Raw genomic sequence first — 22,634 nt, 5'->3', positions numbered from 1 at the left:
TCCAACAATGGCTCAGATCAAAACACACAAGGAGAAAAAGACCAAAAAATCCAAAGCAAAGAATTGTCTCTTTGCTGCAGTTTCTCCTACCATCTTCAGCAAGATCATGTCGCTTGGCTCAGCTAAAGCTATCTGGGATTTTCTCAAGAATGAGTATAAAGGAGATGAAAGAATTAGAGGAATGAAGGTGTTGAATCTGGTTAGAGAATTTGAAATGTAGCATATGAAGGAATCAGAAACCGTCAAGGTGTATGTAGAAAGGCCATCTGGCATTGCAAATAAGGTAAGGATACTTGAGTGAACTTCTCGACAATAGAATTGTTCAAAAAATACTTGTATCCTTGCCTGAAAGATATGAGGCAACCATTGCTTCTTTGGAAAACACTAAAGATCTGTCAAAGATCAGTTTGGCAGAATTAGTAAGTGCACTGCAGGCACAGGAACAAAGAAGAATGATGAGGCAAGAAGGAACTACTGAGGGAGCCTTGCAAGCCAAATGGCAGCAAAATTCTGGAGACAAAAACAAGAAGTGGAAAGGAAAGAAAGGAGCAGCAGGCAGTTCAGAAAATGCAGCTACTGAAAGCAACTCCAACACTAGCAGCAAAGGAGGAAAATATTCTCCTTGTCAATATTGTGGCAGAAAGAATCATCCTCACTACAAGTGTTGGAGAAAACCTGACATGAGATGTAGAAAATGCAAGAAACTTGGGCATGCAGAGATAATTTGCAAAGAGAAGGAGACACAGCAGCAGGGTGAGGCTCAAGTTGCAACTCAACAAGAGCCAGAACAACTCTTTGTTGCTTCATGTTTCACGTCAAAGATATCAAGCAAAAACTGGCTTGTTGATAGTGGTTGTACAAACCATATGACCAATAATGAGGAGCTATTCAGAGAGCTCGACAAATCTGCAAGTTCAAGGGTCAGAATTGGAAATGGAAAATACATCACAGTAGAAGGAGAGGGGACAGTAGCCATTGAAAGTCTTTCAGGTATAAAAATAATCTCTGAAGTTTTGTATGTTCCTGAAATTGATCAGAATTTGCTGAGTGTGGGACAGTTACTGGAGAAAGGATTCAAACTTTTGTTTGAAGATAAAATGTGTTTGATCTTTGATCCAAGCGGTCAAGAATTATTCAAAATTAAGATGCGGCAAAGAAGTTTTTCTCTGAATCCTTTGGAGGAGGAGCAAGTGGCATTTTCATGTCAACTCACTTCCACAGACACTTGGCACAAACGGATGGGGCATTTTCATCATCAAGCTTTACTGTTCATGCAAAGAAATAATCTTATAAGAGGTCTACCAAACCTGGAGGAGCATCTCACAAGCTGCAAGGCTTGTATGCTTGGGAAGCAAATTAGACTTCCATTCAGAACGTCTACATGGAGAGCTACAGAGAAATTGCAGCTAATCCATACTGATCTATGTGGTCCGCAGTCAACTCCTTCACTAAATGGCAGCAGGATTCAGGTCATTAGACCGGATAATGGCACTGAATATACATCAGAAAGATTCAATTTATTTTGCAAAGAGGCTGGAATTGAGCACCAGCTCACTGTCCCTTACTCTCCACAGCAAAATGGGGTTAGTGAGAGGAAGAACAGAACCATTATGGAGATGACTAGGTGCTTGTTACATGAGAAGAATCTTCAAAAAAGGTTTTGGCGTATAGCGACAAATCGCTGCTTTTCTTTTTGAATAGGTCGCCTACAAGACCAGTGGGAAAGAAGACTCCATTTGAAGCTTGGCATGGTGTCAAACCTAACCTAAACAATCTTAAAATTTTTGGTTGTTTATGTTTTTCACATGTTCCACAGGTGAAGAGAGACAAACTTGATGAGAAGGCTGAGCAAGGAATTTTTGTTGGTTATAGTTCAGTTTCGAAAGCCTACAGAATTTTTCAACCTCAGACAGGGAAGATTATAACCAGCAGAGATGTTTAATTTCTTGAACATGAACAGTGGGACTGGAAGGAGGAGTCTCAAACCAAAAAGCAGATTGTGTCTCTTGTTCCTGATGAATCTGTAGATGATCAACCTGTCAGGGGAACGAGGACACTCTCAGATATTTATCAAAGATGCAATGTTGCTGTTTTTGAACCAGCTGGATATGAGGAAGCGAAAACAGACCAAAATTGGATAGAGGCAATGAAGGAGGAGCTGGCCATGATTGAAAAGAATCAGACATGGGAGCTAGTAGAAAGACCTCAAGACAGAAAAGTAATTGGAGTGAAATGGGTTTTCAGGACAAAGCTCAATCCTGATGGCTCAGTGAACAAACACAAAGCGAGGTTAGTAGTGAAAGGCTACGCACAAGTGTGGGGAGTGGATTTCTCCAAAACCTTTGCTCCAGTAGCAAGGTTGGACACGATCAGAATGTTGTTGGCATTGGCAGCACAACAAGGATGGAAGATTTTTCGGCTGGATGTGAAATCAACCTTCTTGAATGGTTCATTGCAGGAAGAAATTTTTGTTGAGCAGCCAGAAGGTTTCAGTGTGCCAGGACATGAAGAGAAGGTTTGCTTATTAAAGAAAGCTCTTTATGGGCTAAAACAAGCTCCAAGAGCTTGGTACAACAGGATAGATGATCATTTGCTGAAGCTAGGCTTTGAAAAAAGCTTAAGTGAATCAACTCTGTATGTCAAGAAAGCTGGCTCTAACATTGTGATTATCTCTCTTTATGTAGATGATTTACTCGTCACAGGAAATAATGTTGTAAAGATTGAAGAATTCAAGAAGGAGATGATGAAGGTCTTTGACATGACAGATCTTGGAGAAATGAATTACTTTCTTGGTATGGAGATCAAGCAAGCTCAGAATGAAGTTTTTATATGCTAAAAGAAGTACTTGAAGGAAATTCTGAAAAGATTCAGAATGGATGAATGCAAGAGTGTGAGCACTCCGATGAATCAAAAAGAGAAGTTGCAGAAAGAAGATGGAGCTGAACGAGTTGATGAAGGTGTGTATAGAAGCCTAATTGGATGCTTAATGTATCTTACAGCAACAAGACCTGACATCTTGTATCCTGTAAGTGTCTTATCCAGGTTTCTAAATTGTGCTAGCAAATTGCACATGATGGCAGCCAAACGTGTTGTTAGATATCTCAAAGGAGCTCAAACCTATGGCATCAAGTTCAGCAAAAGTCAGAATTTCAAGCTTCATGGATATTCTGACAGTGATTGGGCAGGGTCCTTTGATGATATGAAAAGCACTTCTGGTTATTGTTTTACTTTTGGATCAGGGTGTTTTTCATGGTGCTCAAAGAAACAAGAAATAGTGGCACAGTCAACAGCTGAAGCAGAATTTGTAGCAGCAACAGCTGCTGCTAATCAAGCACTATGGCTCAGGAAGATTATGGTGGATTTACAGCTGAAACAAGATGACAGCACTGTGATATTTGTTGATAATCAAGCTGCCATAGCTATATCTCAAAATCCAGTGTTCCATGGAAGGACTAAGCATTTCAATATTAAGTTTTATTACTTAAGAGAAGTCCAGAAGAATGGTGAAGTGATGTTAGTGTACTGCAAAACAGAAAATCAGATCGCAGACATATTTACAAAGTCACTTCATGTTAGCAGATTTGAATTTCTCAGGGAGAAGCTGGGAGTATGCAGTTCCTGATCCAGGAGGAGAATGTTGACAAGTGGATCATGACCTGTTCTGCAGTGGTCCTGGTCTTTAGTTTGTCCTAGTCTTTAGCTGTTTTTCAGCAAGATATTTTATATTTCTGTTAAGCAAATAGTGGCAGTAGAGGTCACGATTTTTTAGCTATGATAGCAGTATTTTTAGCTATTTTCAGTTCTGCTGTAACTCTATATATTTGCAATTTGAAGTTCAATAAAAATATAACTTTTCCAATTAAATAATTGTAACACTAAAATTAACTGTTTTTGGAATCACTCCATGAATTTGATTGTGAGAGATATTCAGGTGGTCAATTCGATAAAACAGGTTCCAAAACCAAACCGGAATGGTACTTGAGATTCCTGAGTTTGACAAATCTAAATATAACAAATACCTCAGAGAGTGAAGCCACATGGGGAATTGAGGTCCAATTTGCCAGGATCCTAATCCTATTTCTTCAACAAGTTGAAAAGAAGGAACCCAACCAGGACTAACTCTCAATGTTAGTTTGTTCCCAGAAGCAAAAAACATATCCAAGTTTGTGAGATTTGCGAAGTGGGTTTCAGAAACATCACCCTCCATTGAATTGTAAGAAAAATATGCAGACACTAAGCTTCTAAGCCCTCCAAATGAGATGGGAAGAGTTCCATTCAGCTTGTTATGGGATACATCAATAGCTCTTAAGGAATGCAACTCTCCTAGAGAGAAAGGAATTGGACCAGAAATCATATTGTCTGATAGAGAAAGAGGGAGCAGATTCTTGAATTGCCCAAGATGGTCGGTCAAATGACCAAACAATTGACAATTATCCAAGACCAATGAATCTAGCTCAGGTAAAGCACATCCTGACAAAATTTCGAAGATCTCAGATATGCTTTGATTCAATTTAACATATGACAGAAAAAATGACCTTAAATTGCAAAAATTCCTGAAGGTTCCTGGAATCCCTCCCACAAGTTCGAGTTGATTATAAGTTGACAAGTCAAGATGCATCAAAGAAGTCATGTTATCAATAGCATTTGAGATTTCGCCTTTCAAGAAATTACCGCCAAGGTCGAGGAAATCAAGACGGCTAAAACTATAAAACCAATGGGGTATCGAAGAATTAATTTCATTAGAAGACAGATCGAGTTCCCTAACTGATGAAGTCACGTTCTGAAGACCACTGGGAATTGGTCCTTGAAATTTATTATTTGCTAGTTTAAGAGGAGTTTGAGATGAAAAATCCAACTGGGTGCAGAAGAGGGAATATCAAAGCTGCTCTACAAATCAAGGATGGAGAGGGACGAAAGGTTAACGTCGAGGAGTGGAGGAGACTGAGGAAGTTGACAATTGGACAAATGTAACTCTTCTAGAGAATGAACGCTGTTTATGGTCTTCAGCCAATTGAAGGCTTTGCTGAGGTTCAAATAGGACAAATCAAGAAATTTTAATGAAGAAAGACCAGAAAGCCAATTGATGTTTTCAACAAATAAGCCACAGTTATTACCACAATGGAGATCAAGATAAAACAGGCTTGAGAGATTTCCAAGTTGAGGAGAAACCATTCCTGAAAATCCAGCTCCATAGAGGTTAAGATATCTTAGACTTCTCATAAAGCCAAGGAATTGGGGAATGGGAATTCCTCCAAAATCATTGTTACTCAAATCCAAGTACCTCACACGTTTCAAATTGATCAAATAAGGATTAATCTTACCGCTGAATATGTAAGCTGCATGGGGAGTGGTGGGATTGGAGGCAACATATTCCAAGAAAGAAAGACTTCTAAGGTGGAGCTCAAGGACTTGGCCAGTTAAATTATTGCAAACAACCAGACCATGAACACCAATTATCTCCATCACCAATCCAAGATGCAAGCCGGTTTGAAGGATCAGAGAGATCATGCTTGAACTGCATAAGTGCTTCTCTTACACTTTGGATGCTACTCTCACTAAAGATTCCATTGCCAAGACTACTGATGGCAGCGAAGAGCAAACAGTAGAAGTTGGCAGTACTCATCGGTCTTTTCATGACCTGAGCTTGAAAGTTGAAAGTATTGAGTAATATGTGGCTGTAAGTAACAACCTTAATTGCCAATGTAGTGATATTTATAATGCTTTCCACAGAATAATTCTAAGATTTTTTGCACTTTTCTTACGGACATATTCCTAATTGCTGGGCACTGCCAATTGCTACAGACCGAGTTTTTATGAATACAAGAAAAATCCGAGTCTTTACTTGATTTCCAGGCAGTGGGCAGCCAGCTTCCTTCATTCTGATTGTCCTGATATGAAAAGAGAACCTCCTGTTTAATCATGTTTGGATTCCATCAGAGTCTCTTAATTTTTTTTTTTTTTCTTTCGATAAGCAGAGAAATTTTATTATGCGTTCAATCTGTAAGCAATACTAGATTAATCATCTTGATTCAAATGCTAGGATCTTTTCTTTCTTTTGCTTAAATTGATTATTTTAGGGGGGTCGATCTTACAATGTGTGAGATTTTTATTTAGATTTAATATATCAATCACTCTACATATTATTCATAAGGACAACTAAAAATCAAATTAATATATAATTATATAAATATGAAAAAATAATTAATAATTAAATTATCCAAACTCAAAATATGGACTAATAATACTTGTACTGAATTTTCCATATAACTCAATAAGACAAACACCAATAGAAGTATCATCTACATAAACTTTACTATTGTCCTTATATCAATAAAGTTTATGGTTGTCGCATTCAAATAGAGCCATTTTAACTAAATAAAATAAAATTTATGAAAATCTCAATAATTAGTATAAACATTACTTTTAAAAGTATAAAAATTCAGAAAAATATAATACCAAAAGTATAGTAGTATAATGTGAAAATTAAACCAGTCTATAATCGAATTAATTAGATTACAACATCCTTATGTGAGAATATAAAGCCTTGTGATCAATAAGTCACCCCAACAATCTAACCAATAATGTTAATTTCAGAGAAATTATGTGATTCTATATTAGCATATGATATGAAATGATAAATAGATATATAAGCAAATTATATAATATCACTATCCTCTGGACTATCCATAATGAAATCATCAGATTTCAGGCAGGATATATATGCGTGAAATTTCTCCCACTTACATATACTTCATGGATACACAAAGAAATCAATATTAGCATGATTAGATTTGTGGAAATAACCTTTATGTTTGGAAAATGACTGAATGTTTAATTTCATCCTATGCTTATATTGGATAGTTCAATTTAATCTATTTTTAACTTTTATCAAAATTAATGTAAAAATTTTAATTTAAACTCAATTTAATTCAAAAATTAAAATTTTTAGGTTAAATTTCTTACTTTCTTGATTTAGAACAAAAATCAGTAAGTTTAATTTATTGATTTCTTAGTTAAATTTCTTAATTTTTTAATTTAACACAAAAATTAAGAAATTTAATTTTTTAATTTTTGAATTAAATTAATTTTAAATTAAAATTTCTAAATTAATATAGATAAACAAGTAGAAGGATAGAGTTGAGCATTAAGCCTTTAGAAATTGTTGAATATAAACCGCATTAGAGCTCCGTGTTCTTGTCTTGAAGCATTTTAGTATAGTTGAATTTGGTTCGTATGAATTGGAGAATTACAATTATCATTCCAAAAACAATATAAATAAAACATAAATGTCTCTTTCAAAAAAGGAAAAACCATAAATGTCACCAATTAGGATAATTTAACTGCCCAATATCTTAATTTTAAGATTAATTGATAAGGAGTTTCAATTTGACTACTTATAAAAATTATAATATTTAAGTGATTTATATTTAAAATAAATTAAAAAATATGAGAGTGCTTTACAACTAATCAATTATCAATGAAGACTTCTTCGATAACTTAAATAAATAAATTATTAATGATGACTGATAATGACATGCCCTTAATCAATGGTATTATTTTACTAAATAATATTTCTTAACGATATAATCTGTTTCACATTCTTAACCTATTAAAAAACTTTAAAAAAAATTTAAATAAATAAAACTATAAGAATTCAATAAAGAAAAATATTAAAATTGAGGGACCAAAGTAAAATTATATTATGAGTACATACTTTGAACTTTTATAACAGCGCTCAAGCACAACAAAAACTAAATGCGAAGTTATCCATAGAGATGCTTGAGCCTATAGAGTGGACTAGGGTGGTCCACTCCTCTTCCATGATTGCTATATCTTTCTGCTATACCTTCCCCTATTTCAGCATTTTCAACTAGGCCTGCCATTTGCCCATCCTCTTCATGCCTCCTCACCACCACCCATCAAAAATTACTCCATAATTTTAATCTAAATATAAATCTATCTAAATATATATAAACTTCATTAATGTAATATTCCTTGTTTAAATATGAAATAAGTCACTTGCCTCTCATGTTATCTAAGGGAGGTCTTCCTCCTCACTATTGAGTGAGATGTAACTAGTATTTTGTTAGGTTATTTAATTGTAAATTTGAATCTTCCTTCTTATCATTGAGTGAGATATAACTAGTATTTTGTTTGGTTATTTAATTGTAGATCTAAGATTAGAAGAAAGAATCTTGTTTGCTCGATATGTTTATGTTACTTTTTTTCTCCTTGTGCAGATGAGAGCTTTGGTATCTGAGGTTAATTCTCCCATTGGTGAATTCGATTCGAAGGAAGTGGGATATTGAGGGTAGACGTGCTAGCCACCTGTCTGTATATCATGGCTATCCCTCTGTCTACATGAGAGTTAGGGGTACTTCAATATGTAGTATTCCCATCCGATGATGGTCTTCAATGATGATGCGAATCTCCTTCTACAACAATGAGTTTCATTGAAGATGTGGGTTTTGGTTTTGGGCATAATTACTCTTTCCTAACTCGGGTTTCTATTCAGGGGTGTACATTATTCAGTTATAATCAAATAATCGAATTAAACCAGTAAAATTCAGTTATTATAAATTCGATTCGATGTGGTTTCAGTTAAGAATAATAAATTTTTTTTGTTTTTGATTATCGATTTGATTGTCTTTATAACCGAAATAATCAAAATTCAATTAATTAATTTATTAATTATAATTTTATTAATATTATATTATTTATAATTATTATGTTTATAATTTTATAATAATATTTAATTTATAATTATTATCTTATTAATATTAAATTATATTTATTATTTTTTTAGAAATAAAAAAGAATATAAATATATTTTTATTAATATTTTATTAAATATAATTTATTTTTTTATTAATTCGATTATAATCAATAATCGATTAAATATTTTTTATTTTGATTAATTTTAATTTTTTTTTAATTTTAATTCGGTTAACTAAATGCTCTTTTGGATCAATTTTATAGGTTGGGGTGGGTTGTTGGTGCTAAGATTGTATTAAAACTCTGAGCCTGTCTATGTTGGGCCTTTTATTTTATGTTTATGTGAATGTAAATTATTTTATGTTTATTTTATGTCTATGAGCCTGTCCAAGATTGTATTATTTTATGTTTATTTTATGTCTATGTTTATGTTTATATGATGGGCTTTAAGCCCAGTTTTCCAAGGAAACAATTCCATCTTTCAAAAAAAAAAAAAGTCTAGGGAGGCTACATAAGATACGTAATCATCATCATCAAGAATGCAAGTTAGCATTAAATCTTTTCTCAGATAGAAAACAATAAATCCATAGGAAATAATCGTTGAAGTTGTAGTCTTTACAAGTAGAAATAGTTCAGTCCACAGGAACAGAGTCCTAGTAGCAAAAGCAACTTCTGCAAAAAAAAATCTCCTCTCTCACTATAATTATTTCATGTTACGTTGGCAGCTTATCTATCTTTATCGCTAGATTGACATTACATTTTCATGTTCGCTTTGTATATGTATCCAAACACTTCATTTATCAATCCAATCCACCAACTGTGGCCACCCCAACTCGAACTGCTCTCTCCACCACCACCAAAACAAAGCCACCGCCTCCACCACCCACCACCACCTTCTTCACACCTGACCACACAAACATGTTAGGCCTCCACAATGTTTTCCTCACAGCTCCACCGCCTTATTCTTCTTCTTTCCAACAACAACCCATTTCCTCTTCTCACCAAATAAATAGTACCATCCATGACCAGTGCAACATTTCCAACAATCAAGATTCTTGGACGACTTTTAAGAGATATCATCAGCAAGAATCAAGCTTTGCTAAAGGACATGCGTTTAATGTTGGTGAGGATAATGAAAATACCACTAATACCTCTTCTAGAGTCTGCGGAGGTTGTGGAAATAGAGCCAAAAAGGAGTGTGAGTATAGAAGATGCAGAACTTGTTGCAAGAGTAGAGGGTATGATTGTGCCACTCACATTAAGAGCACGTGGGTTCCTGCGGCGAGGCGGCGAGAGAGGCAGGGAACTGAGGGTGGCGGTGCTGGTGGCTCATCCGGTTCTTCTTCTGGTGGTGCTGGTAATAAAAGGCCAAGAGAGAATGTGACCACTAAATCTAATAGTTTTAGCACTTCTCATAACAATGCTGCTGCTTCTTTCAGTTTTGACAACGGCTCTAATTACCAGGGTACTCTCTCTATCTCTGTTTGATTATGATTTGAATCTTAAGTCAAGATTGAGTCTTTCTTGTTCTCTCTTCTCTTTCTAATCATTTCTCATGTATTCCCTTATAAATTCAAATAGAAAATTGTTTTTTTGTTGAGCTTTTGATGCAATACTGGCTTTGTTTTCCTTTCCCTGGTCTCTGTTTTAGGTATTTGTTGCTGAGAATGGAATTATGACACTGAAATTTTGCTGATTTTTTGTTGGGTTACAGATGCAAGCTTCAAGCAGTCCTTACCAAACCAAGTTCGAGCACCGGGAGTTTTCAGGTGCATTAGAGTAACCGCCATTAGTGGTGGCGAAGCAGAGGTTGCATACCAGGCTATCGTAAATATAAGCGGCCATGTTTTTAAGGGCTTTCTCTATGATCAAGGGATTGATGAGAAAAATTTATTTCCATGTATTTCAAAGATTCCCCCCGTTCGAAGAAAAAGAGATTCTACTTCTCCAATTGTTGATCCTCCATATGCCTATCCAGCCTCTGCCAGCTATAGATTCCTGGAAGGTATAGCCTATTCTGCCCAATGATTTTAAATTTTCTTCTGGGTTAATGACTTAATGCTTGATCAAATTGATATAATAATAATAATAATAATAATAATAATAATAATAATAACTTGTTTAGAAGCAACACTGATCAAAATGATGTTAGTTAGTGAATAAGCAACACTGTGGCATTTGCAACCCTCTCCAGTTCCATGTTAACTAGATGGTTGTTACTAATTATCAAACAGAGGATTAGCTTAATGCTTCTTAGGTAAGCAAGGGTCATTGTTGCAATGTCTCTATCATTCTTGGCAAAACAGAAGAGCATTGATGGTGCATTCCATACAGTACTTCAATGTTTCACAACTCCCTCTTATTCCAATCCATAAGCATTTCATCTATGATGCCCTTGCTTTTGGTTTTGCTTTTAACTCAATTCAGAAAAAAACTTTAGGGCCTTGTAATAACAAGCATTTACCCACTTGTATTTTTTGCTTTTTTTCAGGATTTATACTTCCAAGAATAAATTTTGCTTATCTACAAGTTTCCCATTTTGTGTTTTGTTGTGCTTTTGCACGTGAAGGAAAACAGAATTAATCGTTCTCCTTTTTTTTTTTTAATTTTTTTTTCAGCAGGTAATGAATGAAATATTCTCCTGATATTAATTTTGCTCATAATATTCAATTGGGAAGAATTGGCATGCTCTTCTCTGCTTCAAGGACAGAGTCACTGGTTTTTGCTTGCAATATGAAGCATTGTTGGCTTTTATTAATCCATATTTGTGCTCCCGGTGTTTACCCTTCTATTTGTGGGCAGAGTATAATTCTTGGGATATCATACGTGTTAGAAGTTCATTTTAAAGAAAATATATGTTAGAATTCAATTAGCAAAACTGTTCTACTATGTGAGGAATTGGGGTTTTAGAATTTGAGTGCTCATGTATTGTATACATGATAAAATTATTAAGATTGAGAGGGACAAAGAAAGAAAAAGAGTATTTCAAGCTTATTATGGGTGTGTTTGGTATTATTGTTAGTTTGTTGAAGTTAATGACAAAAAATTAAAAATTAATTTAAAATTAAATTTAACATATTTTAGTTATAAAGATTTTAAAATAATTAGAATGAATTTTTTTTAAAAGATCATTTTTGGTCTCTTAACCCTAATTTCAACGGGGCCTATGTCTCCTATTAGAAAAATAACATGTCAAAAAACATATTTTACATTTTTTTCATCGAGAGCTCATAACTTTAGAGATGATGATTCTAATATTATTGAACTAAAGCTTAGCAGCAATTTAGGTTGATTGTAGTCAAGGAAATGAAAGATTATTGCACCAACATAAACAAAATTAAATTTATTGGACTGACCAATTTTTTAGCAATTTATTTCATCATTTCTTGGAATAAATTTCTATGGATTTTGCGTGAGAAGGAAACAAAAACTATGCAACCCATTAAAATCCAGATCAATACCATATTGATGTGTCCGCTGATGGCACAATTAGGGGTGTAAATGAATTAAGTCACTCGTGAGCTATTTGAGGTTCGGCTCGATAAAAGCTCGGTTTGGTTCGGCTCGATAAAAATGAGCCGAACTCGAGCTCGAATTTTAAGTTTGTTTAATAAATGAGCCGAATTCGAGTTCAGCAGTATTTCACTCAAGCTCGAGTTCGAGCTCAGCTCGTTTATAAATTTTCAAGCTGACTCGTTGAACAGGTTCTTGAGTTATCTCGTTAAATAAGCTCGTGAGCCTGCTCATTGAACAGATTCACGAGCTAGTTCGTTTACAAAAACATTTATATTAATTATTATATTTTTATAATATTATAAATATATTTATTTTGTTTATGATTATTTTTAAAATAATATATTCTTTAAAAATATGATATAAATAATATATAAAATATATTTATAATTATATAGTTATTCATGCTTTAGATTTTTTTTTTAAAAGTTAATTTTTATATGAAAATAAATTTAGAATATTGGATAATAAATACATAAAAATTATTATGAACTATTTTATCTATATTAAATTACTAAAGAAATTAAAATTACATAATTTTTGGCGTTAGTGTGATTTGAAACATGAAACATATATCTCTCCCTCTCTATTAAAATTTTAAACTTTTAAAAAATTAAGTTTCAAAATTAATATTAATATATCTAATCATTATTATTACTTTCTTTCTACATGTAGTCTCACTTTCAATCTCTTGATTAGTTTTTTTATTTATGTGAATTTTAAACTTTTAAAAGATTAATATTCAATTTTGATACTAAACTATTTATCCATTATTATTATTCTTTTCTTTCTCTAAGCACTTTCTCTTTATGCATAGTTTAAAATTTTCTCTCCTAAATTTTTTCCTACTTAATATTATCCACTTATTCCCTAAAAATTAAATTGTTAATATATTAAATTTAAATTATAATACTATTGAATTTAGTTAAGAGTCATGAAATTAGATTATATATATATATATATATATACATACATTTATGTAATTGAGTTTATTATAATTGTCATTAATATATTGATATCATATAATATATTGTATTTATATTACATAGTAATCTTTTTAATTAAATCATAATACTATTGAGTTTAGTTAGGTGTCATGAGATTAGATTGTATGTGTATATACATACACATGTAATTGAGTTAATTATAATTATAATTAATATATTGATACCATATAATATCTTGAATTTGTATCATATGTTAATCTTTTTAATTAAATCATAATAATATTGAGTTTAATTAAAAGGCATAAAATTAGATTAAGCATGTGTATAATATAAATATGATTTTTAATCAAATTTAAACCTTAAAAATTTTTAAATACAATAATAAATATAATAAAATTTTAATTATATATTATATTATGCTATTAGGCTTTTATTATAGTAAATTATTTAAATAAAATAAAAGTAAGTTAAAATTTAAAAATAAAAGTTAATAAATTAAAAGAAAAAAAAATAAAAATCTGACGTGGGTTGTCCCACGTCGAATAGAAAAGGGGGTGGGGACCCCCCAACTTAAATGCCTTTTTTTAATTGGCTAACAAGCCAACATGTGTGGTCTAAATGGGCTCTTTAGTATTTTTTTTTTAATTTTAAATTTATTTTAATTAAGATTAAATATATTTTAATTATAATTAATTTAATTTTTAATTTACTTTTATTTAAAATAAATTTTATTTTAATATAATAATATTAACAAACTTGAGTCGAGCTCGAATTCGAGCTTGAGTTTAGTTTGTAAAGGAGTTGAACTTGAGCTTTGTTCGTTTATATTATAAATAAGTTTAATACGAGCCGAGCTCGAATTTAATATATATGTAATGAGCCGAGTTCAAGTTTGAATATTAAAGCTCGAATCGAGCTCGAACTTGAAAAAAAATATAACGAGCCGAGCTTGAACTATTCAAAGCTCAGCTCGGCTCGGTTCGTTTACACCCCTAGACATAATCAATTAAGAACAAGTTCTCTTCTTAAAAGTGGATGCCACTTCGCACGTGCAGTGAGGAAATGGTTGACTAAGGATCAAATAATCAATGCTTTGTTCTCTTTACTCAACGACAGAAATTAAGACCATGATCTGCACCCATGCTCGCCAAATTTGGACTTTGATGGAGCAAATGTTTCCTTGCTATTAGGAAATGGTTTTCTTCACATGCCACGTCTGGGTTAAACAGATGTTAGTTTTGTGTTCGCTTGGAAACTTAAAAGAAAAAGAGGCTCTACACACTGCTTGTAACCCATCAGCAGACCATTGTTTCACATGCAGTCCAGCTCAACATCATACACTGATACAAAGCGGACCAAGGTAAACCCATATCTCAGTAATGTTGATGGCAAACTAGAGATTGATGATTAGCTAGAGAATTGCCAAGTTTTGTTTACTCGCATTTGGAAAGAAGGAAATTTTAATTTCTGCTGCAGTGCTGCTGATTTACAAAAATGTAGTCTTCGCAACTAAACTTCAGTTAAGAGTTCCGACACCATAGGATCAGTGATGATAGTGACAAAAAGCTTTATATGAAAGAAAAATGGATAATGATGCACATTCATCAACAAAGAATTTCTATAAAGATTAAAAGAAGCCAAAAGCTGTTCCCTTACAATTCCTTCTGTACATAGTATTTAATGCTGACACCCAAGAATCCTCGCTTTGTGGGAGAAAAAGAATATATATTGGCACAAAAAGAATCAATTTCAAGATAGATCCTCCACCTGGTTAACTCATTTACAACTGAAACAAGCTCAAGTAATTCTGGTTACAACACTAATCTATACCTTTCCTAGGACATCATATGTTTGTAACTGTAAACAAACAGAAATGATGAGGGGAAAACTGCTATGCTGAACTAGAAAAGCAAGTTCCTGGCAGCTGCAAATCATTCCCAATGGTAACCTTTTGACTGAAAGAACTGTTATCCCCCAAAATAGTGGCTATACACAAATGGTCACAGGTTGCAAGTTTGAATATTCAGGTCGATCTATATCGTCAAGTGTCTTCTACAAAAACTCTCAAAATGAAATCTCGAAAACGCCTTGAATATTGCTTTGGATCAACAGCAGAGATTGAAGTAGGGTCATATTGCATTGATTTGTATGCATGCTCAAGCTTTTTGCTAATATCATAGTCTTGTAATATGTCTATTATACCAAAAAATAGAATGATTTCATACAAGTCTCCAGTTGCTTCTCCAATCAGACTTCCTTCAAAATCACTTCTTCTGACCATCTTTTCTGCCCGTGCTGGCATGTTGATGCCCAGTTTTATGGAAGACCACCTGCGTAATTCATTTAAAGAGAATAAGAAAAGCATAGTTATTGTACGAATGGGAATAGCAGTAAGTAATTTATAAGTGCGCGAACAGAGTTTGGAAATAAGGAGATAGCAAATTCAGCATTATAATAAGTCAGCAAGATTGCCAATTAGCCATGGAAGCACCACGGAACATGCAAACAAAAATCAACGGATTGTTGATTTATGCAACAATGAGCTGACATATGAGATCTTTTGAGCAGCTTAGAACTATTTCTCACGTCTACTGAATTTTAACTAGTCCACAACTTACTGTTTCACACATGATAAAATTGGATTGCTAATTAACCAATTCTTTATTAATTAGCAGTCAAAACATCCACAGAAGAGAGAGAGAGAGATGAATTTTGGTTATGTAAGCTTATTTTACCGAGCAGGGTCAAAAATAATCTTATCCATGTCTACTCTAGAAAGGCGCGGGAGTGCTCCAAATTCATTATCTGGGTCTGCATTTCCTGCTGGAAGGAACAAAAAGGACATAATTTCATCAGTTCAGCAGGACTGGTTCAGAAATTACAAAGTGGAGCAAATTAGATGACTAGAAATAACCAGTAGGAGTTCTAAGTCCAGTGGGTGTGAGAAGTCCAGTTGGAGTGCGAAGGCCAGTGGGGGTCCTAACTCCAGATGTACGAGGTGGTGTCATGGTATCCTTATATGAAGCTTCTCGAAAGTGAACACCAACCAAAAGACTGTAATCCATAATTCTCTCTTGTTCAAGGAAGTCACAATCTCTGTCCACTTGCCTGCATGAGAGAACACTTTAATTTGATAAAAACAACAGATGATGCTTTTTATGATAAGATTAACAGGATAAATGATAAAAAATCTGTGTTTCCCATGAGAATAAAAGGATTTCAATATATTTGCCATAATAAATTGAGGGCAGAACAGATTCTGATGCTTGTGTCTCTCACATTGCACCATTTTCTAGCTAATTGCAGTTTTAATTTTGATAATATCATATGGAAGTTAAATTTGCAGCTAGTCAAATGCGTGCATTAACCCATAACAGCATAGTAAGATTTTTTTTCCTACACTCCCATACATTCTTATCCTGAACAAAGATATTGATAGATGAAATGTATTGCTGAGAGGCATCCTAACACCCAACCTTGACACAAGGACAAAAACAAAGGCAGAATATAACTGTAGAAGGGAATGCAGAAAGAAGACAGAGACAATGTATTCACCTGCAAAAATCTTGGAACCAAACTTTCTGCAATCGAAATATGTAATTGAGATCAAGATCCTTGAGGGTTGTTGTCGGATCAATTTCTGATTCAGGTTTAGCAGTTGTGCGACCATGGGAAGAACCTTTCAAGTCAAAGCGCCTATGAATGGTATACTCAGCACAGAACAGATTCCCCATTATGACAAATCGCACCTAATTCATATGAAGAAAATTCATGACCATGAAGAATTTTCCTACACAAAAAATCGTGGTTTTATGCCTATCACATTACCTTCTTCTGGTTCGGACCAGCTAATTTCACACAATGAAGACCATAAAATTTGGTTACTAGAGTGTGCTCAAATGCGCGAACATGATTGTAGTAAGCTGGCAGCATCCTTAAGAGCACCTGCAATAACATCAGCCAATTGGTGTTTGTAAATTTAAACTCACAAGGCAATGAGAAGAAGAAGTAGGAGAGGCTTGTTCTCAAATTATGCAATCAAGCAGAAAAACTCTGCAAATTCAAGATAAAAATAAATTGCTCATAAAACTCAATATGTTTGAAGAACTATAATTCCGGAGGGACAAATTCATTATTCACCTTAAGTTACAATAAAGATTTTCAACAAGCAATTCAGAATGAAGGAGAAGTTGAATGTAATGCTTCAAATAGAAGAATAAACTAGAACAATGAGAAGACTAACTTTTACTTCTGCCTTCTTCATCGTCTTTATCATGTAGCGGTCATCATTTGTTAAGTAAAAGAAGCTTCCACTTTTGCCCGGGGATGAGAGCTCCCTAAGGGCATCATTCCCACATATAGATAGCATGTAATCAGCTGCATCCACATTGAACAATTTCCTGAGAGTCCTGAAAATTGGGTAGTGAAAGTCAGGCAACAATTACATTAACTAAAGTTGGAACAATAATGCTATGAAATGCATATGGCATGTTTGGACATCCAGTACCATTATAAAGTTTCCCACAGAAAATATAAGATTATTATGAAAATTGCGTAGAAAACTGAACTTCTATCAGCAGATTCTTACTAGAAATAATACTACAAGAGTCTATGTCCCAAATAGATAAAATGCAGATGTAATTTCAAATAATTTTTCAGAAATATGGCTTCTGTTTGGCACTGTAGCAGTTTGGTTGAAATAAAATGATTCCTGCTAAAAGAGGCTTAGCCTTTGTATATAAAGTAGCGGTTTTCAAGCTGTAACCTGAAAACCAGAGGGCAGTAATCCTTCCATTTGAACTCACTAGACTGGTGAGGTGGAGTGTACTTGGATCCTTCTGGAGGAAATTTAGTCCAAACTTTTTCCTTGGGATCAAAAGCTGAAGCCTTCAGATCAAGAGATATAGCCGGAGCAGGTCGTCCCACTGAATGTCTGTGCAACCAGACCAGAAATGACTTAGAGGTATGAATTAGTGATTGCTGCAAACCATGTGGGGAAAAGATGCAACTTGCAGACCCTTTGAAACAGAACAATGGTTCAAAATTTGATCAACCATAAGCATAAGCTATATTTTGAAAAATTGAATCTCAAATACATAATCAGTATATCAAGTTGAAGACTCCACAACACACAGAACGTGATAAGGTTAGGACAACTTCAGTTCACTACATATAAGCATTCTATCAAATAGTGAGAGCCAATGCTAACCAAAGCAGAAAAATAAAAGGAACAGCGCCAACACAAACGTTTACCAATCCCGAATACCTGATTCCCAGCTGCAGATTGAGCATAAGGTCGTAGTTTTTATGTCCTTTTGATATTGTCTCCCCTTGCTTCTTCGCAGGCTGTAAATTCAACCTATGCATTCTTGAATCTAAATCATCAAACTGACCAAACCCTTCATCTCCATCCCTCCATTCCCCATCCCCACCACCAAAAGAAACATCATTACTTTCCATCGACGCTAGGCTATAATTACTTAATCTCCCATCCACGGACATCCGCCTAGTCCTTCCATCCTCAGCATTCCCTTTAATTGGCTTAACACTCCCTTGATCAATCCCAGACCAATTGAACGTCTTCTGTGATGGGAAAATTGACACCTTTTCACAAGCACAAATCTGGCAATCACTCAAGTCATCCAAAAACACCTCTTGTGGATCCCAATCCAAATTCCCTGACTTAGACCCAGATGGATAATAAGTCCCATTTTGCTCCTTAGGATCTTTACTCCAAACTCCCACATAGAAACTTCCATCAGACCATCTAAAAGTCCCATTTCCTTTTGGCAACCCATCTTCCCAAAACCCATCATATCTATTTCCATTACCCCAAATCATAGTTCCATTACCATTCATTATACCATTCTTCCATTGACCAATATAATGGTTCCCATTCTTCCATTGATACCTTCCATGCCCATCTTGCAAACCTCTTCTCCAATCACCTTCATAGCAATCTCCAGTGTAATAACTCTTTGTGCCATGTCCATGTCTCAAATTCATAACCCAAGAACCCCTATAAGTATCACCTGAAGAACCTGTGTAAGTCCCTTTGCCATCCATATAACCAGTCTTGAAATCACCTTCATACGTAGCACCAGAAGGCCAACTAAATTTACCCTTTCCCATTGTTTTCCCTTTGTACCATTCACCAACATACATGCACCCATCTGTCCAGAGGTATTTGCCATGGCCATGAGGAAGGCCTTCATGCCATTGGCCAGAGTAGAACTCTCCACTGGGAAAAACTCTCTCTGCATTGTAGACAGACTCGGTGCAAGAAAGATCATCATCATCTGCATGAGCTACTGCTGCTGACATCATGGTGCCAAAGATGGAGTTGGATCTTTTCTTTATAGCAGCTTGTGATTTTCTTACCGTTGCTTCCCGGCCCTTTACACAACCTCTATTCTCTTTGCTCATTCTCTATCCCACTCTCTACCTACAGAAAGACCAACTCTTTCTACCTCTCCAGCATTTCTTCTCTTTTGCCTGTTCTCCCACTCCCATTTTCTCTATGGTATTGTGTGGTTTTCAGGACAAAAGACACATTTTTGCAGCGAACCCAGAATAGGGAAAATTGGAGGGAATCAAACATAGCAAAAACAAGAACATCAATCTGTGTTGTTTTTCGTTTGGTTCGTTTTTCAAGAGTGTATTGGGTACCTTGAGCTGCTGTGATGGTTTCATGAAATGGGTGTTTATGGGACTTCGAAAAGAAAAATTGAGTAGCTGTCCTGTTAGATTAATGGGGAAAGCAAAAAGAGGTTAGCATGACTGGCTTTTTCTTTCTTTGTTTTTTTTTTTTTTTTGTTCTTCCCCTCTCCTCTGTCCTCTCTCTTTCTATTTTTTTCTCTTTTGTTTTTCTTTCCTATGATTGGATTGAATTCAAGAACACATGTTTCTCTGGTTCCGGAATTGGTTCCTATAACAACTAGCATACCAAACAATTGGAGAGAGCAGAGAAATGGTGGTGACGTGACTGCCATTTTTAGGAGTCACAAGAAAAGGCCATTAGCAAACAGCGCTAATTTTAGTATTTGATTCATAACTTATCCAGTTAATGATCTTCATAATTTGAGTTTAATGATTCTCACAATTCTATCAATTTCCTTTTTCCTCCCCATATCTAGTTTTGGAAATTCGATTTGACCACAATATACAAGTTTCTTTTTTCAACTTCTCCCCCTTTGTTTGTTGTTTATTACATCATATGCCTTCACTTAGTGAATATATACTTATCAAGCTCGATGGTCTTGTGAAAATTATTAAGATTACCAGCATAAATTACACTATGCTACCAATAATGAAATTAGTCCTTTAAAGCTTAAGCATGCTCTAATTTTAGAGTAATTTTACAGTGGATTTATTATTTAATATTAGTGTTTAATATAAAATGACAAATTAATAATTAATTAACACATAAATAATTTTAATTACTCACTATAAGTAACTATTATTTTACAAAATTCAATTATGTATATGTATTTATATTTTATTAGTTTCTTATTTTATATAGATTATTTTATATAAAATAATAGAGATACTATATAATTTTTCCTAATTTTAACATTTTTATTTTTTGTTTGAAATCCTATTAAACACTACTTAATTTCTATTCAATTTTTTTATGGAAATTTTTTCTTAATTACTAAATTATGCAAGACAAGCCTTTTAATACCCTTATATTATATCCCAACTGCCACCTTCTCTACAAAAGTGAAGAGGGCATAAATGAACGAAAATCAGGAATAGTAGTGCTAAAGATAATAGAGGGATTAGGATTAGGTGGTGTCTTAATGGGTGGCATTAAGTATTGAAGTCCGCGTCCGATGGTATGTGAGAGAGTGGTGAGACTGCCTGCTTTCATTCAGACAAGGTCAAACTCAAACTACTCAAATCCAATAACCATGGGTCCACCCTGCCCCCTTCCATTGCTTGGCAACAAAAGTTGACACTTGTCTTCTCCTCCTCACACTCCACTTCATTATGATCGATCTCCATCCATGCATGCCTGCCCCCATTTCCCATTTTTATTATTCTCTTCTCTCCCTTTCACCCATCAAATTTAATCAAATTGCCACTCCATTTCTATGCCACTTGGAGAATTAATATGTAATCAAGACTAAGCTTAACATTTTGTGATGTTTATGCTGTTCAAACACAACCCATTACCCTCTACATTTCGTTTAAGATTTTTCACAATAATTCAAAAATTAATCAAAATTATAATAAAATATTTTTTTAATTTAATTAAAATGAGAGAACCCATCTCGCAATATATAGAACCATTAATCTGAGGGGAAAAAAAACTAAAAGGAAAAATAGGCCAAAGGATCATAGAAATGTACAGAACAGAGCAGCAAACATTGGCTTGTGTTATACACGTAAATGTCGGTCAGTGTTAACAATGATGGAGATCAAACACAGCCCATCACTTGGGATATATACTATACATATGTTTTTACGTGTACCATGTTCGATGGGTTGGTCTCTTGCCCAGTTGGCTGATGTCTGACTCCAATAGTACTTTGTCTCCCTCCTTAACTTATTCTCCACTTCTTTATTAGCATGCAAAGACACACGGCTAAGCCCATTATTATTTTAACGTTTATGGACCTTCTCAATTTTTTATCTCAACAATTTTAATATTAATTTTAATCAGTAATCATTTTTCTTTTTTTTTTTTTCTTTTTTTTTTACTCTCAACGCGCCAGCTTTCTTGTCATGGGGTTTTCTTTGGGGTTGTTGGATATATATATATATATATATATATATATATATATATATATATATTTGTTTTATTTATCAGAAGATATATTTTAATTATTAAACAATTAGATTAATTATTTTTTAAATTTTTATAATAATATAAAATTATAGAAATCAAATGATAAATTACAAGATTTTAAATTAAATAACATATTTATAATTCCTTGATTCAAATATGAAATCTCTTTTAAATTTATTTTCTTATTAATTTTTATGTCAAAAAATTATTGGTTGTTGAATATCTAATAATAATTAAAAGAAAAATGAATTAATATTTCTAAGACTTTTCCCAAGGTATGTATGTATATATATTTTAACGGGATTAAAAGTGGTAGCCTATTCATAACTTTGAAAAGTTGGTATGGACCCTCTCCTTATGGCTGGTTCATTTTTGTCTTTGCTTAGAAAAAGAAAAGGTCAGTCTTGCGGGTTCCCTCATGAATTCTCAGTATCCATTTGTGCATTTCTTTTCTTTTTTCTTTATTTCCATTTCTTGCTTTTCTATAATCAACCTGATTTGTTGATTTAATAATAAAAGCCTTTATTTTATTTTAACTAAAATTGAATTCTATTAAAAATATTTTATAATTATTTATCTCAAATACATTAAATTATTGAGAGAGTGTGTTATTAAAAATTAATTCAAATATATTTCTAACTGTAAATTAAAGAAAAAAAAAGTTT

At 33.7% G+C, this 22,634-nt stretch overlaps 3 protein-coding genes across 6 annotated transcripts; 1 reads left to right on the top strand and 2 right to left on the bottom strand.

Moving 5' to 3' along the window:
• Window positions 1-3,755: 3,755 nt before the first annotated feature.
• LOC110666557 (probable leucine-rich repeat receptor-like protein kinase At1g35710) lies at window positions 3,756-5,463 on the bottom strand. The gene is made up of 3 exons (XM_058148093.1): window positions 5,170-5,463; window positions 4,020-4,855; window positions 3,756-3,813 (listed from the first exon to the last, which is right to left on the bottom strand). Exons 1-3 carry the CDS (start codon window positions 5,461-5,463, stop codon window positions 3,756-3,758), a joined length of 1,188 nt encoding a protein of 395 aa, XP_058004076.1.
• A 3,501-nt stretch (window positions 5,464-8,964) lies between these two features.
• On the top strand, window positions 8,965-11,703 carry LOC110641878 (protein SHI RELATED SEQUENCE 6). Of its 3 annotated transcripts, none has more exons than XM_021793744.2 (3): window positions 8,965-10,180; window positions 10,430-10,720; window positions 11,334-11,703. In XM_021793744.2, the coding sequence occupies exons 1-3, from the start codon at window positions 9,634-9,636 to the stop codon at window positions 11,345-11,347; spliced, it is 852 nt and encodes a 283-aa protein (XP_021649436.2). In that variant the 5' UTR covers window positions 8,965-9,633; the 3' UTR covers window positions 11,348-11,703. The 3 variants fall into 3 exon arrangements, with proteins under 3 accessions (XP_021649436.2, XP_021649438.2, XP_058005178.1); XM_021793746.2 differs by having other exon boundaries at window positions 11,337-11,697; XM_058149195.1 differs by lacking the exon at window positions 11,334-11,703 and having other exon boundaries at window positions 10,430-11,287.
• Window positions 11,704-15,119: 3,416 nt separating this feature from the next.
• LOC110641844 (phosphatidylinositol 4-phosphate 5-kinase 6) lies at window positions 15,120-20,197 on the bottom strand. Of its 2 annotated transcripts, none has more exons than XM_021793705.2 (8): window positions 18,442-20,197; window positions 17,941-18,108; window positions 17,419-17,584; window positions 17,004-17,120; window positions 16,731-16,924; window positions 16,090-16,283; window positions 15,911-15,995; window positions 15,120-15,505 (listed from the first exon to the last, which is right to left on the bottom strand). In XM_021793705.2, exons 1-8 carry the CDS (start codon window positions 19,599-19,601, stop codon window positions 15,217-15,219), a joined length of 2,373 nt encoding a protein of 790 aa, XP_021649397.2. In that variant the 5' UTR covers window positions 19,602-20,197; the 3' UTR covers window positions 15,120-15,216. The 2 variants fall into 2 exon arrangements, with proteins under 2 accessions (XP_021649397.2, XP_021649396.2); XM_021793704.2 differs by having other exon boundaries at window positions 15,911-15,998; window positions 18,442-20,195.
• Window positions 20,198-22,634: the final 2,437 nt, after the last annotated feature.

Source organism: Hevea brasiliensis, chromosome 6 (assembly GCF_030052815.1).
Source record: "Hevea brasiliensis isolate MT/VB/25A 57/8 chromosome 6, ASM3005281v1, whole genome shotgun sequence".
Taxonomy (NCBI): domain Eukaryota; kingdom Viridiplantae; phylum Streptophyta; class Magnoliopsida; order Malpighiales; family Euphorbiaceae; genus Hevea; species Hevea brasiliensis.
Note: the sequence above shows the minus strand (reverse complement) of the source record. Positions and strands in the feature narration are given on the sequence as shown.

Bases quoted from the DNA above. Each gene is read 5' to 3' on its own strand.
- LOC110641878 (XM_058149195.1), top strand. From the start codon at position 9,634: ATGTTAGGCCTCCACAATGTTTTCCTCACAGCTCCACCGCCTTATTCT. The intron at 10,181-10,429 runs GTACTCTCTCTA...GTTGGGTTACAG, and splicing joins CAACGGCTCTAATTACCAGG to ATGCAAGCTTCAAGCAGTCC.
- LOC110641844 (XM_021793704.2), bottom strand. From the start codon at position 19,601: ATGAGCAAAGAGAATAGAGGTTGTGTAAAGGGCCGGGAAGCAACGGTA. The intron at 17,121-17,418 runs GTTAGTCTTCTC...ATGTTATTGCAG, and splicing joins TGAAGAAGGCAGAAGTAAAA to GTGCTCTTAAGGATGCTGCC. The intron at 15,999-16,089 runs GTTATTTCTAGT...TGTTCCTTCCAG, and splicing joins TGGACTTAGAACTCCTACTG to CAGGAAATGCAGACCCAGAT.
- LOC110666557 (XM_058148093.1), bottom strand. From the start codon at position 5,463: ATGGAGATAATTGGTGTTCATGGTCTGGTTGTTTGCAATAATTTAACT. The intron at 4,856-5,169 runs GTTTCTCCTCAA...TTCTGCACCCAG, and splicing joins GAGCTGGATTTTCAGGAATG to TTGGATTTTTCATCTCAAAC. The intron at 3,814-4,019 runs GTATTTGTTATA...GCAAATATATAG, and splicing joins ATGTGGCTTCACTCTCTGAG to AGTTACAGCAGAACTGAAAA.